At 35.3% G+C, this 19,293-nt stretch overlaps 1 protein-coding gene across 1 annotated transcript; it reads left to right on the plus strand.

Moving 5' to 3' along the window:
• Positions 1 to 293: 293 nt before the first annotated feature.
• LOC123666014 (bile salt-activated lipase-like) lies at positions 294 to 17,423 on the plus strand. The gene is made up of 3 exons (XM_045600227.1): positions 294 to 470; positions 14,957 to 16,203; positions 17,176 to 17,423. Exons 1-3 carry the CDS (start codon positions 294 to 296, stop codon positions 17,363 to 17,365), a joined length of 1,614 nt encoding a protein of 537 aa, XP_045456183.1. The 3' UTR covers positions 17,366 to 17,423.
• The last annotated feature ends 1,870 nt before the right edge of the window (positions 17,424 to 19,293 follow it).

Below are 19,293 nucleotides of genomic sequence, written 5' to 3' on the forward strand. Positions count from 1 at the left end.
TTTGCTCTACCGGCATCAACAACTAAAAAATTTATATAGCTTTTGTTTTTTTATATTAATTAATTATTAAAATTATATATATGACGGCTTTAATTTTGAAACAACGTCAACATGATTGTCGGTCGCTAAATATTTTACTTATTCAGTGCGAATAATTCGCACGGGTATTGCTAGTCATAAAATATTTATTTACGAATGCAGCTTTATCATTAAATTATCTTAAAGAATAGCTATTTTCAGATAACTTCTTTTAGATTGATATTCAGACTAGTTTTGGTATTAAAGGCGTTAGGATGTGGACACGTTGGATCATTTTCCTAGTCTTTGGCCTGACCCAGGGTCAGCTGAGGCTGGATCCCCTCGTGAACACTAAGCAGGGTCTGATACGAGGTCAGAGCGCCAGCGATGGGGACTATTCCATGTTCTTGGGGATACCGTACGCTATTGTCGACGAGGACAACCCTTTCGGGGTAAGACTAACTTTGTTATACCTAGCAATACTGTTCTTATTTCTGTATTAGTAGTATGTTAGGGTTACTTAGGTAAGAACAGTTTTTTTTTTTTTTTTTTTTTTTTTTATTTATAAATTTTGATCCACGGGCTCAAAATGCCCGTGCCTTTGTTTATCATGCATGCATTATAAGGTATAGGTAAGAACAGTTAGGACCAAAAGTTATGTGGTTTTTTTAATTTCAAAATTTTGACAAATATAGATTAGGAGTCGTCCATTATTTTTGACTTCCAAAAAAGGAGGTTCATTCGACTATATTTTTTTATGTATATACCTCAGAACTTTTGACTAGGTGGACCGATTTTGATGATTTTTGTTTTAATCAAAAGGTGGTGTGTCATGTGGTCCCATTTAAATTTAATTGCGATCTAACAAGTAATTTTTAATAATGCGCATTTACTTGACGATTTTTCGTGGAGAGGTTTTAGACTACTAGTCTCATATGCAAAAGTCAAGTGTATTTTTAACAAACTTCCAAGTAAGGACGAGGTTCTCAATCGATTGTATATTTTTATGTTTTTTACTTTAGAATTTTTATCTGGCTGGATCGGTTTGATGATATTTTTAAATGAAAGGTGAAAAAGAGTCAAATTTCATTGCGATCTAACAAGTGCATATAGCGCGTAACTTTTTACTGGGTATACCGATTTTTATGATTCTTGTTTGAATCGAAAGATTATGATTGAAATATAATTGCTGATGACAGTTTGTTAGTTGTTTTATTAGCTTAGATATCGCGTGTTCAGTCAGTCAGTCAGTTCAGCGTATTGCAGTCCAGTGCTGGAGATAGGCCTCCTCAAGTTCGCGCCAGACATCCCAGTTTTCCGCAATCCTCATCCAGCCTACACCGGCAATCTTACGTAGATCGTCGGTTCAACGGGCCGGAGCACTTCCCACACTGCGTTTTCCAAGACGCACTCTCCACTTCAGGACCCGTCTGCTCCAACGGCCATCGGTCCTGCGACACAGATAACCATCCCACCACCACTTCAACTTGCTAATTCTGTGGGCTATATCGGTTACTTTCGTTCTCTCGCAGATAGTCTCATTTCTAATCATATCTTTGAGAGAAACTCCAAGCATAGCACGTTCCATTGCACGTTGAGCGACTTTAAACTTGTGGACCAGTTCCTTCGTCAGTGTTCACGTTTCGGATCCGTATTTTAACACAGGCAGGACGCATTGCTCGAAGACTTTTGTCTTCAAGCATCGCGGAATCTTCGAAGTGAAGACTCGACGAAGCTTGCCAAATGCCGCTCAGCCCAACCGAATTCTCCTATCGGTTTCGTTCTCGAAATTGTTGTGGCCTTGTTGGATAGTATGGCCTAGGTAAATATAATCCTGAAAAACTTCGAGAAAGGTACCATCGATCGATACTGGTCTCGGTATGACTGATGGTTGTTTAACATAACTTTCGTTTTGTCCAAGTTCATACAGAGAGCGCCACTTCGGGAGGACTCGTCTAGGCCGGCCATCATTTGGCCTAACTCATCCAACGTCTCCGCAAAGATGACGATATCGTCGGCGAAACGAAGGCGATAGATCCATTCGCCGTTGACGTTGATGCCTCGTTCCCTCCAATCTAAGGTCTAATAGACATCCTCCAGCGTAGTGGTAAACAATTTCGGTGATATTACACCTCCCTGTCTTATATGTTCCTGTATATGTTCATCGAAAAATCAATACGTGATATTTTAATATCGCCTCTCCTTGTGATATTTGGTGATGTTTTTCCGGACTCCTCCTCCTACTTCGAGTCTCACTTATTTTTACTTCATCATTTATTACATCGGTAATGTATGTTACCCATTCAGAATTCAGTTTTACCCGTTTTTATTCAAGCTAACTGGCCCATAACGGTATCCAGCAGGCTAAATAAAATACATAAATAAACGCTTTATATTCAACGGACGCCAGGAGGATTTCCTCCTGTGTCGGGGGTCCGGAAACACACAATGTACAAACGATAAGGTCCAGACAACGACTAACATCTATATGACAAAGACAAATAATTGTCATGTGCGAGGATCGAACCCGCCGCGGCCGGTAGTGCTGTGACCTCTGCGCTAACGCATCGCCAAGTGTTTGATGTTACATTATGCGTCACATATGTATTTCTAGTCCCAACATGTTGTAGTTTAATAGTTAAGGTTTCGCACGTGATAGTCGCGGTGACTAGACACACCAAGGCCTGTGTCTACTACACCGACTACACAGAGATGACGCGATCTGTCGTTTCGTCGGGAGGGCGGCGGAGGCTACGGAAAAAGACATCCTCGAGCATAGTCTCAAGATGGCGATTCATAATAGAGACACCGCCGTCGTTGAGAGTATTTTCGAGATGTCAAAATAAAATTCGAATAGGTTGCTTTGCTTGGGAGGAGTAAGTTGGTGGTAATATAGATAATATTAAAAAATATATTTTTAAGAAAACGATTACGCATGTAAATAATGTAAGATTAAGCTAGATATAAGTATAGTATTATAAGGAAATAATAATAATACAAAAAAAAAATTGTACCATACATTAGATTAAGAACCGGTCGGTGGACTCACGTTTCTTTTGGAGACATTAAAACAGCGATGTTGCTGAGTAACGCCTACCTTGAAATAGGAAAAAATAAAAATAAAAATTGCATGTTTTTAGAATAAAAAAGGACATGGGTTCATAAGCCCGTGGATGTATATCACTTGTAAAAAAAAAAAATAGTTAAGGTTAAAGCAATCCTAGAAGCTATACTTTGGCTCCTGCGATTAAGTCTACCAGAAATTTACGCGTGAGAGAAACTACACCAACTTGCGATGAAGGCCTTTAGTTTTATAATAATTGTGTTTGCTGGAAAACGAAAAAAAAACCGACTTCAATTACATCGACGAGTAATACAACGTAGGTTGACGAAAAAATAGTCAAGTAAATACGCATTATCAAAGATTACTCCAAAAGTTGTATTCAGATCTTAATGAAATTTAAATGTGACCACATGATAAACATCGGCTTTCGATTAAATCAAAAATCATCAAAATCGTTACATCGAGTTAAAAGTTATGCGGATTTTCGAGTGTTTCTCTCGATGTTTCTAGGATCCCATCATCAGATCCTATTTTCCTTATCATGGTACCACACTTAAGATATCTACTTCTCTATATATATACCCCGACCATATATATGTATATATACACATAATATATATATGACCGTCGAATTAGTAACTTTCTCCTTTAATTTTTTTTCCTCCTTCTTTTTAAGAATTAGTTAAATTGTAATTACGGGTCCAAGTTAATGAATAAATATATTCATTAACTTGGATGAACCATAATGCGCCAAAATTCCAAAATAACGCGGATGAAGTCGGTAATAAGAGGCAAAAAAAAATTCGTTATGTAGAAACTCATCTAAACTAATCATAAGATAGGGCACATCATCAATCTTATTAACAAATTATCTTGACAAATATTCTGACACGAAGATTTACAGAGATATTCAAAGTGCTCACGTATGAGTGTTTTGTTTACATATTTTCGATAGTTCGTTAAGATTATCGCCGGTTTATTATAGTCTGAGATCCGAACTTCTCTCATCTGCTTAATGGATAAAATTAATTTTATATCTAGCTTACAATGTTAAAGACAAATTGTGAAAGGATTGTCTGGAAAATATAGCTAGCTTATACCCACCAACCACCATTCAAACCATATTTTCAGTAGACAACTCTATGTCATCGTATTCGCAATGAAACAGCGCTCATTGTTGTGTAAGATTTATTTATTAACCATATAGGTGAAAGTAGCTAGTAACAATATAATTATATTAATCTGCCTGCTTATACCTGCCACCCAGTAGTTATGCCAGGAAAATAATAAGATAACCCAACGTTTGCATTATCTACAGATATTATACTGTCGGTAGGTATTAAATTTATTATTAAAACTCGTAAGTGTATTTTACATGTAAATAATGTTTTCATTTTTAAATTAAATATGGTTAGCTTGGAAAGAAAATTTTTAGTCAACCCTTTCGCGATTTATTTTCTAATACACTAAAATAAATATCATATAATTTTCATTCATCTACTTGTAGATGGGCGAAGTTCGATTCCAGTTCGGATCTCCTACTATTAGCATTAACGCAGATATCAAACGTTTGACGTATTGATAGAAGATTAGATAGCATTATTTTATAGGCTTTTTTTATTACATAAGAGGCGGCAAACGGACAGTTGGCTTATCTGGTAGTAAGTGCAACATCGATAGACACCCGCTACATCAAAGGATTAGCATGCACGTTACCGGGCTTTAACTTTTTTAGGCTTATTTTAGCGGAAATCATTTAGACATCATTTTAATCAATTTGATGACCGAGCTTAGCCCGTTTTTTTTAGTAAATCGTGTTTTTGGAAATTTTTATGTAATGAAATATGAATAATAATTATTTTGCCAATATTACAATAAACAATATTCACTCGTTATTTCAATAAAAAATCATTATAAAGGTTGTAATGGGAGATGGAAATCAAACCATGTCGAATTCTTTAGTAAGACTACTTTATTAATATATTACTCACGTAATTTTTACTTAGATTTAGGATATATGTATGTAAACAAAGTGCGTGACACTTCATTTAAGTTATTAGTATAATTTGTAATTGTTCTTTGATGGATATTTGAACTGCGAATTGGTTGCTATGGAGCTGTTTTTTTCATATTAAGCGATTGTGAGAATTATATTGTAATTGTAAATATTTAAATAATAGTTATTATTAAGAACTGGTGAAGCAATAGCTTTAAATGTTGTTTCTCTTTTCAGGTTAGTTTGTAAATAATTTAATAATAAATAATATTTTGTAAAATTAGTTTATATGCTAAAATAAAAAACTCTTCTTTTCAGAGCAACTTCAATTGTTTTACTGTTCATAATATACAAGAATAATTATAAAATAAAACATTATATGTAATGCTAAATAAACAAAAAAACATTATAATATGCTAATATAATATAATACGCTATAATGAGCTAATACACTACACCTCCCATCGGAAGCAAAAAAAAAATTAACAGTACAATTTTTTTTTGGTTTTCTTAAAAACTAATCTAACATACGAGTATCCTGGATATAAAATATGTTAAAAATATGCTAACATAACATATTACATATTGTTTACAATATCATTTTAAAATGAAAACTGAATAAATGTCATATTTACTATAATTATAATAGGTTACAACAATACATATATGCTTAATCTATTTTACGTCAGAATAGTTTTCTTTTTTTTTTAACCGACTTCCAAAAAAGGAGAAGGTTCTCAATTCGACTGTATTTTATTTTATTTTTATGTATGTTACATCAGAACTTTTGACCGTGTGGACCGATTTCGACAATTTTTTTTAATCGAAAGGTGGTGTGAGTCAATTGGTCCCGTTTAAATTTATTTGAGATCTAACAACTACTTTTCGAGTTATATCTAATAATGCGTTATTACTTGACGTTTTTTTCGTCGACCTACGTTGTATTATACCGCATAACTTTCTACTGGATCTTCCGATTTTGATAATTCTTTTTTTGTTGGAAAGGAGATATCCTTAAGCTTAGTACCATGATAAGGAAACCAGGATCTGATGATGGTATCCCAAAGAAATCGAGGGAAACTCTTGAAAATCCGTAATAACTTTTTACTGGGTGTACCGATTTTGATAATTCTTTTTGTGTTGGAAAGAAGATATCCCTAGTTTAGTACAATGATAAGGAAATCAGGATCTGATGATGGAATCCCAGAGAAATCGATGGAAACTCTTGAAAATCCGCAATAACTTTTTACTGGGTGTACCGATTTTATTAATTTTTAATTTAATCGAAAGCTGATGTTTGTCATATGGTCACATATAAATTTTATTGAGATCTGATAAATACTTTTTGAGTAATCTTTGATAATGCGTAGATACTTGACTATTTTATTGTCGATTTACGTTGTATTACTCGTCGATGTAATTGAAGTCGGGTTTTTTTCGTTTGCGAGCAAACACAATTATTTCTTTATACTTTATTAACCGACTTCCAAAAAAGGAGGAGGTTCTCAATTCGACTGTATTTTTTTTTTATGTATGTTACATCAGAACTTTTGACTGGGTGGACCGATTTCGACAAATTTTGTTTTAATCGAAAGGTGGTGTGTGCCAATTGGTCCCATTTAAATTTATTTGAGATCTAACAACTACTTTTCGAGTTATATCTAATAATGCGTTTTTACTTGACGCTTTTTTCGTCGATCTACGTTGTATTATACCGCATAACTTTCTACTGGATGTACCAATTTTGATAATTCTTTTTTTTGTTGGAAAAGAGATATCCTTAGTTTGGTACCATGATAAGGAAACCAGGATCTGATGATGGAATCCCAGAGAAATCAAGGGAAACTCTCGAAAATCCGTAATAACTTTATATTGGGTGTACCGATTTTGATAATTTTTAATTTAATCGAAAGCTGATGTTTATCATGTGGTCAAATATAAATTTTATCGAGATCTGATAATTACTTTTTGAGTAATCTTTGATAACACGTAGTTGCTTGACTATGTTTTCGTCGATCTACGTTGTATTACTTGTCGATGTAATTGAAGTCGGTTTTTTTTTTCGTTTGCAAGCAAACACAATTATTAAAGACACATTTTAATCATTTAATATTATCAAACAATAATACAAAAAAACAGTGTCAAGTCAATATTAATTATATCATGCAATAATAAATAAGTGAGTCACAATTATACTTAAGTTATACAAACATATATCGAGTATTGTTTCTTTGTTATTCATAATAAGACAGCTCGATTTTTATGAATGATGTCTAATTTTCCGTTTATTTCGACCTCTATCTACATTTGGTGATAAATCTCTAATTACATTGTAGGGTCCTGAGTATAGAGTTTTTAATTTATTACCAGTCTCATTTTTAATAAGGATTATGTCATTCGGTTGTTATGGAAAGTATTTGTATAAGTATCTATATTGCTTTTTCCTACTAATCTTACTGTTAATTAAATTGTTACGTGCCTCCGTTTGCGATACTTGTAACCTGTATTTAAGTTCGAGGGGATAATTATCATGATTATATAAGGGTTCAATATTTTTGTAAGATTACTTGGCAAGCTGCATTTTTTCCCAAAAACTAGTTCATACGACGTAAACTGGGTAGAGGTGTGGACAGTTGTATTATATGCAAAACACCAGAACGGCAACCAATAACTCCATGTTTCTGGTCTTTGTTCTGTATTGATTCTTAAAAATGAATTTAGACTTTTGGCGACTATTTTATAGTGCGCCAATACTTTGGTGATGATATGCTGTGGAATTCAATTTAGAAATATTCAAAAGTTTACAGACCTCTTTAAAAGTATCCGCCATGAATTCTGTACCTCTGTATGTTGCTATCTCTTTCGGTATACCGTACCTAAGAATAAAATCTGTAACAAAGGCTCGGGCGACCTCGAGTGATGATTTTGTCGTGAGAGGCATTGCGCATACATATTTTGACAACTCGCATTGTAATGTGAGAATATACATGTAATTATTGCTATTGTCTTGGCAAACGCAGTGTGGGACGTCCTCCGGCCCGTTGGACCGACGATCTACGTAAGATTGCCGGTGTAGGCTGGATGAGGATTGCGGAAGACCGGGATATGTGGCGCGAACTTGGGGAGGCCTATGTCCAGCAGTGGACTGCGATAGGCTGAAGTGTGTGTGTGTGTGTGTGTGTGTGTGTGTATTGCTATCTCTATCAAGTGGTCCTACTAAATCTAAAAATACTATTTCGAATGCAGTATTTGCAGTAGAAGTAATTGACATGGGCTCTTTCAGCGAAATTGTATATTTTTGCTTTTGACATTTAAAACATTTACTAACGAAATTCGTTACATCTTTTTCAACCCCAGGCCAAAAGTAATATTTTTTAATATTATTTATCATTCTTCTGATGTCCGCGTGGCCACTTGTGGGCAACAGATGAAAATCGTTTAATATTACTTTCCTATCGTCAATATTTTCAATACGCTCAACATCTTTTAAATTACATAAACTTTTGTTTTTTATTTCGGTCACTAGCTTTTATACAAATATATAGTTATTTTTATTTTTTAATATGTATATTTCGTCGATCGACATTTTTTTACAAAACTTACTCAGCTCTCTCGCAAATCCGGCTCGCGAAATTTGTGCTTGAGAAACTGGATTTATAAATAAATTAAAGTGAGCGCTATCGTACGAAAAAATACTATTTTCATAATATATTTTATTCTTATTCCTTAGTATATTCAAGTTATGTCAATAAAGCATAATTGTACTGAATCTTTGGGTTCTTTATGAATATCGACGACACGTGGTTGATTAGGCCAAGTGTTGCCGCTATTCGTAGTATCTATTTGGGAATTTAAATTCAATGCTTTCATATCATTCATTCTTCGTCTTTGAGCACGCGTCATCACAAATATACTTTCATTCATCTCTTTCAATTCTTTCGAAGTCACAGTCGCACGAGATAATGCATCTGCAGCTGCATTATCTTTGCCTGTCACATATTCAATAACATAGTCATACTCTTCAAGCACGAGTCTAAATTTAAGTAATCTACTGGATGGATCTTTCATACTAAAATTAAAGGTTTGTGATCTTTAATAATTTTGAAACTTCGGCCGTACAAATAAGGTCTAAAATACTTAACAGCCCAAACCACCGCTAATAACTCCTTTTCAATGGTCGGATGATTTTTTTCGGCTTTATTAAGGGTTCTACTGGCAAAAGCAACAGGGCGATTATCTGAATTCGATAAAATAGCTCCAACTGCATAGCCTGAGGCATCTGTTTGGATTATAAATTGATTTTTCTCGGAAAAATCGGGATATTGTAATATTCGAGGCGATATTATATGATATTTTAAAGTTTCAAACGATTTTTGACAATTTTTGTCCCAATTAAATTTAATATTTTTACGACACAACACGTTTAAAGGATATGCAATTTCTGCAAATTTTGGTATGAATTTTCGATAAAAATTTGCCAAAGCTACAAACCTCCTAGTCTCATCAACAGTATGTGGAACCGGGTAATTTTTAATAACACTAATCTTTTCAGGATCGGGTAGGACACCTTCACTAGAAACAACGTGCCCTAAATAAACTAGTTGCTTTTTAAGAAAATCGCACTTAGACGGGTTTAATTTTAAATTAAAGTTCCGAATCCATTCAAAGACTTCAATTAAATTTTTATTATGATCTTCTAAATTTCTTCCCATAATTATTAGATCGTCAAGATAGCAAAGGCATTTATCATATGTGAGTCCCGCCATTGCCATGGTCATCATGCGTGAAAAGGAACTAGGGCTAGTTTTGAGCCCCATAGGAAGTCTAGTCATTTGATATTGACCAGAAGAGAATGCGGTATATTTCCTACTATTTTCTTCTAACTCAATATTGTAAAACCCTTGATTTAAGTCCAAATGTGAAAAATAAATGCACCCCGAGAGTGAATCTAAAATTTCGTTAATATTTGGGAGTGGAAACTTGTCATCTACAATACAATTATTGAGTTTTCGATAGTCTATTTACCAAACGCCATTTTTTATCTCCGTTAGAACGTTTGGGTACTTAAAGAACAGGGCTACTCCATTCACTATTACATGGCTCTATAATGCCTTCTTTTAATAAATTATCTATTTGTTTTTTAACTTCTTCCTTTTGTGAACGAGGAAGTCGATAAGGCTTGGAATACACTGGTACTGTATTAGGTTTTAAAATAATAGAATGCTTATATAATTTCGTTGTGTTTAATTTATCACCTTGAATATAAAAAATATCATTGTATTTAGCACATAAGGATAAAATGCTACTTTTCTCCTCTTTGTTTAAGTGATCTAGTTTTAAGATTGACAATAACTTTTTAACTCGTTCAGAATTATTAGGTGTTTTTTCAAAAGATCAAATATGAGAATCACTAGCTAAGAAAATAATGGGTTTAAAATCATTGATTTTCAATTATAAATCTTGTTCAGTTGTATTTAAGATACGTATAGGTGTTTGTCCGTCTCTCGGTTTAACTAAGGTACTAGCGACAAAAATTCCACTTTGAATTTCAGATGGAGAGATCAGACACATTCTTCAATCATATTAGTGTGAATAAAGTGTATAGATTCAGATCGCGCTGGTATATTTAACAAATTATTTCCCATGTTTATAGGTAAATTTATCTTAATACCTTGATTCCACAATGTTAATGAACAAGTATTAAAGTTCAAGATCGCGTAATATTTATTAAAGAAATCATGTCCAAGTACGCCACTAGCCTACATGGCAATGAATTAAAAATATAAAATTGATGATTTATAATTTAATACCCAATCAAAAGATCTAGACAAACATATCCGATAGCGTTGATTTTACCTCCCAGACCGCTGACTACAAGATTCTCTTTATGGATTGGAATGTTCTGAGCAATGATATGTTTATAATTATTAACAGCTGAAATTGAGGAGCCAGTGTCAAGTAATAAGTTATAATAATAATTGTTTGATGAATTTATAGTTACATAACAAGTACTATTAGATGATAATATGATATTTTTAGTCACGAAAAAAATTATTAGGGTTGTCAGGATTAGAATTTTTATCATTCGAATTTGTCAAAATATGCATGGTTTGCTGTCTGCTCGACCCTTGATTCTTTTTATTGTAATTATTATAATACCACTTACTTTTATTATTATTTGGCCTTGAAGTTCCTCGAAAATTGCCGCGTCTCCAGCCTCGTTCCGCGTTTCGACCTCTAAAAGATGGATTTTGGGAATGATGTTGAAAGTACGTGCCGTGACCACGGTGACCTCTAAATTGTCCTGTGTTAAAATTCCTACGACCTCTGTAATTGTAATATTGATTATAATTTTGATGACGCATAATCAAAACGTCTCCGGAGCGAACTGATGAGGAGTCTTCGTCTAGGGCCGCCTGCACCGCGTCGTTCAAGGACGAGTAATTTCTAGCTGTAACAATAGTTCCGAGACGACGGTTTCTCAGTCCGTCAGCAAATATTTTAATAGCTTGTTTTTTATTTCTCGGTCTTAAAACTTTAAAGTCAGATTCTTTCCCTTCGACTGAGATATCGTCAAGTCTACAAACATATTTGTTATTTGCCTACCATATTCTTCAATTGACAAATTATTTTGTTTAAACTGATTTAACTTAGCTTGGATAGAGGGTGCGGACTTTTTAGGTAATAAATTACATTTTATTGCCCGAATTAGACTTTCAATATTATTATAACTAATTTCTAATTTTAATTTTGCCTTTTGTGAGAGTCGATTTTTTAGTACAAAATGAATTAAATTTTTCTTTGAGTATTCGTCGAGTTCTAGCGTGTAATATTCTATAAGTTGTTTGATACTAACCTCATCATCAGATGCAATCGGTAATAAATTCGTAGCAATCTTAAGATCAAACTTAGCCATATTTTTGTTTATTTTTTCGGAAGACAAGCTACTACATAAATCTATGATAGATTCATACAATTCAAAAAAACATATACTTAATTTCTCTATTCTTAAACATTCATCGACCTTAAATTTATCAGACAACTTATTTAATAATTCCAAATTTGAATTAAATCTATGGACCAAATTATCGGCCTCTTTAATTTTTTTAATTCCATTCTACGTGACATTGGCGAAATCATCTGTGCTCATTTGGCACTATTGAAAACCATTTTTAGAAGAAGAAGAAGAAGAAGAAGATTTTTTTTAATAACAATTTCATCTTTTCTTCTACTTGGGCCTATTTTAATAAGATACGTCTTAATATCTTTTAACTGTGTATACATACAATTGATTAAGATCAGATTCAGTCATATCATATTAAATATTTGACCTAAACGTAAGTCTTAATAACACTAACAATAAAATATAATAATAATAATCATAAAATCTAAATATTGCCGCATAATAAAAATAATGTAAACATAGTTAAATCTATATACTTGTGGTTATATAATGTGCATAGGAATGCGCGCATAACACTCTTCATTTACAAACCCTTGGTACTGGTATTATTTGGTGTTATTGGGATCATTGCCTCGGATGCTGCACTCGTACATCTCACTCTGCGGAGCTCTGCTTCTGTTCAGGAAACGTCGGATAATATCTCGTGAAATCTGCGCTCAAATCCAGGATTGGTGGCAATTCTTGTATTGTTTGTATAAAAAATAGCAAATTCCCAGAAATAAAATTGTACATATCACTATCAGCACGACGCTTATTGTCGATAAATGATATTTTAAGATCTCGTTCGCAGAAATCACACCTCCAGCAGAATTTGAGTGATGAACACATCTAATTTTTCAACCTTGGATTGGCACATTCGCAGAAGAAAATATTAAAAAATAATTTAACTCCATAACTACTCACAACTAAAGTCCAATGTTCAATAATATAAATTTTCATTTTCACACATGCGACACACGGCATAGAGGGATCCTGGCACGGTCGCCATATAAAGGTTGTAATGGGAGATGGAAATTAACCATGTCGAATGCTTTAGTAAGACTACTTTATTAATATGTTACTCACGTAATTTATACTTAGATTTAGCATATATGTATATACGCTAATATAATATAATACGCTATAATGAGCTAACACACTACAAGCGCAATAGCTTTAATACGGTAGCGAAATGTACTTCGTATTTTAATGATATTATAGCAGTTTTCCATATATCCTTAAAACACGGATCAAACGACAGTTTCTAAAAAATAATCTTAGCTAGATCGATTTATCGCCTCCTAAGCCCCCTGCATACCAAACTTCTTTCGTGAAAATTGTTGGAGCCGTTTTCGAGATTCAACTTAAATACACGAGAATTGCTCGTTTAAAGACTTTAGATATCATTTTTAGTCATTGCATAATTTTTCATATCATATTTTTCATAGTGTATCTGAATAGTCGTACAAGTTGAGCGGCTCGTCAAATTTACGTAAAAGTCCGATAATTTCAGAAATCTTTGACAAAAAACGATCTCAAAAAATCTTTTATATTCTCATCCAGGTAATTATAATCAATAAAGTCTATAGCAGAATAGCATAGAATATTGGTAGTCCTACCTTAATGTAGACACTACCGTCACATGGATTGTCTAAGAAAAGTTTCCTACATCATTTGTTCCTTGTGAGAACACATCAAAAACTACACCTAAAAATTTGCAAAATCCATTTTGCATCATTGCCATAACATTTTCTAAAAAATAATAATTAAAAAAAAACAAAAAACCCACCTGCGTGAAGAACAACTAATAGAAAATCAATTGAAAAAGCTGGAACAAGATAAAAATTCAATATGCACACAAAGTCAGCGAAATAAATAGAAACAATATCAAACATTTTGTGCTGTACATTTAAAATATATTAACACGGTAGTCCTTCGAAACTTTATGCAACGTCGTAGATAATATACAGTCGGAAGCATGAAATTGAAGGATAAGTCAAATCATTCTCTTTCTCGTTCTTCACGCAGGCGGGTTTTTTGGTTTTTTTTTTTTAATTATTATTTTATTTATGTCTTTTTAGTCAGACAAATTACGTGATCGGTTCAATTCATTAAAACAGTTTACATCATGTGGTTGATTAAGTAATTTTTTAGGATCAAGAGAACTGATAGCAAGCCCGGAGAAAGATCTCACTTTGCTCAAAGCAACGTAAGCCTGACCTTTAGCAAATAGGTGACTGCTTAAGTCAACAACTATTAGTTTTAATATAATGAAATTATTATTAAAATTATTTGTTTGTATTTGGTATTATGTATTTGTTATTGATTTTATTAATGTAATTGTAAATTGGTGTGACATTTATTAATTTTTATTTGTAATTTTAATTGTATGTTTTTTTTAACCATTGTATTTTATTAGAAAGGCTACACCCCGAAGTTGATCGTCGCCTAGGAGGCGAGTTTGGCATGGTATAGGCGTGGGAAAGAGCAAAGTCCACATTTCTTAAACTTTAATATTGTATTTTATTATTAGTATTACGGTAACAATAATCATGATATACCTTTTTAAAATCTTTGTATTGTGCCCTTCAATTTGATACCCATATTGTAGTATTCAAGAAAAAAAATTTTTTTTCATTAACTACAATGGCTTCGTGCAGCCGCCATGTTTGATTTTTTTTAATGTCACCTATCTAAGAACACTTGGGCAGCTAAGACAAACCAAACGATACCTCAATTATGTAAATCCGTTCAGTGGTTCTGTAAATATGAGGTAGTAAAGAATATTACATACAAATATACATACATACAAGATACGCGCGAAAAACATAACCCTTCCTTGGCAGTCGGGTAAAAAGGATAGAGTCAACTTTAGTAATTAACTAAAAGACTCACACAGTGGGATGAGACTAAAACAATTACATATTTGTTACAGGCTGCTGTTCCTCACCCAGCATTCGAAGGCGTTTTTTCAGCCTACGATGAATCAGCGATGTGTCCACAAGTCGAAGAATACAATAATACTATTGTTGGTACATTGGACTGCCTCCACTTAAACATATACGTTCCACACGTAGCCAGCAGCAGCAACAGGCTACCAGTACTCGTCTGGATACACGGCGGTGCATTTGCACATGGCTTTTCTAATAGATACGTCTATGGACCTAAGTTTTTGGTCCAACATAACGTTATACTGGTCACTCTCAATTACCGACTAGGTCCATATGGATTCATGTGCCTAAACACACCAGAAGTCCCAGGAAACCAAGGTCTAAAGGATCAAGTTTTGGCGTTGCGTTGGATAAAAGAGAACATTGCGGAGTTCGGTGGTGATGCCAATAAAATTACTATTATGGGTGAAAGCGCTGGAGCAGTATCAGTCGAATACCACGTATACTTCAGTGACCCGCAGTTGTACAACCAAATAATTTTACAAAGCGGATCGATTTTAGGCTCGTGGAGTGTGAGAGCACCAGATGAAACGGCACCGTTACAGATAGCTCATCATCTCGGTTTTCAAACAGACGATTCTTCTGAAGCACTTAATTTCTTAAAAGGTGTCGATACAAGATTAGTAATTGGCGCTGTTTCAGAATTAGAATTAGAATTTGGTGCCTGTATTGAACAGGATTTCGAAGGCGTTGAAGCTTTTGTGACCGGTCACCCTCTCAATATGGATGTTCCTAATATCAACAACGTTCCAGTTTTAGCCGGGTTTAATACTCAAGAATGTCTATTTATGTATGGAAATGAACCTGCCAGTTTCTTTATTACCTGGAACGGATTTAACACTTTACTGAATGAAATCTTCCACTACGATGAAGAATTTCGGGAAATGGAGGACATCTTTCGTCATTTCTATATCGGTGATGAGGAAGATAACGAAAACTTAAAATGGGAAATCATTGATTTTGGCTCAGACTTTTATTTTAACTACCCGATGGAGCAAAGTATGAAGAAATACATTGAACATGGTGCTAAGGCTGTTTTCCGATATGTATTTTCATACAGTGGCGGTAGAAATCTCATGAAGAATAGTTTAAATGTAACATCAGATGGCGCGGCTCATGCTGATGAAATTGGTTACCTTTTTGATTACTTTAAGAAAGACACGCCCTCGGAAGACGACCAGAGAATTATCGATCAGATTACAACGCTCTGGACTAACTTTGTTAAATATGGGTGAGTTATTATAATTGAGATAATTGTGAGCAAAGTTGAATTTAAAGCATTTTGGTTTCATTGCAATATATAGAAATAAAAAATAAATAAGTACATAAATACAACTATTACACCCAGATTTAGGCGGGAATCAAACCTACAGCCCGCGGGATAGAAAGCATGAAAGAAGCTGCATTTTATGTTATAAGTATTATTCCGATCGGTTCAATAGTTTTCGCAGTATAACCCATCAAGAAAACCGGCTCCCCATTTGTTAGTAAAGATAATATGTATATATTCCACATTTAGTTAGAGTAGATATACAGTACTTCTTACTTTTTAATAATAATAATTTTCCTATGTTTGCCAGAAAATGGTATTTTAGTAATACAAGGTTAACATTAGTATAATCCAAACATATTCTACCTTACGGTGTGCACATATTAAAGATTAATGAAGTACAATAAAATAATTTTAACATGATTAACGAATCATTGAATTAGTTACATTAATCATTTTTGATATACTTACTGCAAAATTAAAATTACAATCATTGAAATGTTTATATTTCTTAATTCCGTGCAATAAAAAGTCATTAACATCGTAATACTTACTATTTCTCAAACAGCAGATCAAACATTTTTTTCTTAAGCATTGCAATTGTAAGATCTTAGAAGTTATTTATTAGGTAACAAGTACAATCCATGGCTGTAACCGTTGCGCCAACGCGGCGCAAATATATCGATCTTATCGCTATGAGAGGTATTTCTTCTAGACAACCTTTGAGAATTAGACACGACAGCACGCAGGAGTAGCAGTTAGGATAACAGGGTTCGTTAAAATTATCAATCCCACAAATCATGGTAGGTATTGGGAAACATACTTCAAAATTAAAGTTATTATATCAACTGGTAATTGGTAAATTTAATAGTCAAAAACACAGAAACGCACGTTGTCTAACTTGAACATCAATATGTATTTTTTAAATTCCAGAGACCCAACTCCAGACACAACAGAATTACTCTACGTGAAGTGGAATCCGATGACCCTGGATACCTACAACTATCTGGACATTGACAAGGAACTGGCCTTGAAGAAGCGACCATTCAACGCCAGGATGGCGTTTTGGAATTTATTCTATAAAGCCAATGAAGACAAGGTGAAGATTTTCGGTGTGGAGTGAAGACACTTGCATTTATGTATTGATTTAGAATTTTGCTTCATTAAATGCTTATTCGTTGGTTGATTTTTTTCGTTTCAAGCCTTTAACGTATTTTTAAAACAATGTCTGTCTTATTATGGCATTAGAACGAAACTTAGTACACATTTGCTTGATTAAAGATTCGGACTAACAAACTCAAAGGATCATAGTATTTAGACATTATATATAATCTATAATATATATAAAAGCGAAAGGTCATTCATCACGAAATCTCCGAAACAATAACACCTAGAAACTTGAAATTTGGCAGGTAGGTTTCTTATAGAGCGTAGACATCCGTTAAGAACGGATTTTACGAAACTCGACCCCTAAGGGGGTAAAACGGTTGTTGGAAGTTTCTATGAAAGTTCTATGTTTTTGAAGTAAGATGCTTGATATTTAAAATGTATGCTCTATAAATGATGATAAGGTGTTCAAATAATGTATATTTAGACATTAACTCCCTTTTGTGTTAAAACGGGGGATGGTAGGTTGACCCACTCATCACGAAATCTCCGAAACTATAACACCTAGAAACTTGAAATTTGGCAGGTAGATTTCTTATAGAGCGTAAACATCCGCTAAGAATCATCCGCTTGGGGGGTAAAGTTATTCGCGTCCGTAGGTACTACCTAACCACTTGCCCCTACACGTGCCCCCTGGGTGGTGCTAAATGAATAACAAGCCGAGAGTGCCTGCGCAAGCAACCGTGGGCAGTGCTGGCGCGGGCACTCCCGTAACACACACACACACATAAAATACTCACCTAGAACACCACATTCATACTACACAGATACACTCCCTCAGGCCCCCACACGCGCAAGAGCGTACATACTAAACATGCACCTACACACCTTCTACACTCAATAGACACCCACAACAAGGTTCAAACATAACACTTCTGCAGGGATGGTGTGGTCAAGTTCCTGCGGACCTTCCCTCGCAACAGTAAGCGAGGGTTGGCCTTAATTGACCACCTGCGTGTTTGTGCCGTGCGCGGGGACCCGTAAGGGGGGATGAAGGAATCCTGGTGGCTGAGCCGAAAGAGCGTCGGCTGTTGTACGTCTCCTAGGCAACACTCCACTTTGGTCTGGATTTCTCCTGACACGGGAGGCTGGAGACTAGCCACCTCCGGTCAATCGGCTGCGACGTCCCGTCAGAGGGCCGTCAGGCGAGAGCTCTGTCCCGTTGGGGGTGGACGACGGGTGGGACGGTGAAAATCATCTCGCCCAGCTCGGCCTGCTTCCTGGCGGGGTGGGGCTCTATATCCTGAGGTGACTTCTGGCGCTGACAGCGTCCCCACTTGAGGGCTCGAAGGAGGGTGGAAGCACTCTCAGGATGAATTTTTCTAACACTATTATGGCAAACAAAAATAAATTCAAAAAATCTAACACCAAGGCCGCACCGGGGGCGAACAACCCTGCTGGAGCGCCTACCACCAACCAACCGGCTGCACCTCAGGTTTCTAACCTGAGTGTTGCGCCAACTGATAAACCGGCTGCACCTCGGGCTCACAACCTGAGTGTTGCGCCAACCCAATTACCGGCTGCACCTCAGGTGCAGCACCTGAGTAGTGAAGCGGGTACTAGTACCATGGACCTCACTTCTCTGAAGGCAGCAATGCCGACAGCCACCCAACCCTGGCAGGAAGAATCTTGTTGGAACCTGGTGGCCGTTAAGAGGAGAGAGGTCAAAAAACATGACCAGGTGTCGGCTCGCAAGGGGAAGCGGGCTGCAGTCCGTGCGGAGGCGCGGCGAACGCGACGCCCGACTGACGACGGGAGTAGGCCGCTTGAAGCTGCCGAAGGGACCGAAAGGACCCACGCTGCCCCTGTCAGTGTTGCGCAGGTCCCTGGCGTAGCCGGGCCAGCTGCACCTGTGGGGGCACCCTCTGAAGTTGTGGCAACTGC

This window comes from Melitaea cinxia, chromosome 25, assembly GCF_905220565.1.
Source record: "Melitaea cinxia chromosome 25, ilMelCinx1.1, whole genome shotgun sequence".
In the NCBI taxonomy this organism is placed as follows: domain Eukaryota; kingdom Metazoa; phylum Arthropoda; class Insecta; order Lepidoptera; family Nymphalidae; genus Melitaea; species Melitaea cinxia.

Excerpts from the sequence above, each read along its gene's own strand:
- LOC123666014 (XM_045600227.1), top strand. The coding sequence starts at position 294 with ATGTGGACACGTTGGATCATTTTCCTAGTCTTTGGCCTGACCCAGGGT. Across the intron at positions 471-14,956 it reads ACGAGGACAACCCTTTCGGG|GCTGCTGTTCCTCACCCAGC; the intron begins GTAAGACTAACT and ends TATTTGTTACAG. Across the intron at positions 16,204-17,175 it reads ACTAACTTTGTTAAATATGG|AGACCCAACTCCAGACACAA; the intron begins GTGAGTTATTAT and ends TTTAAATTCCAG.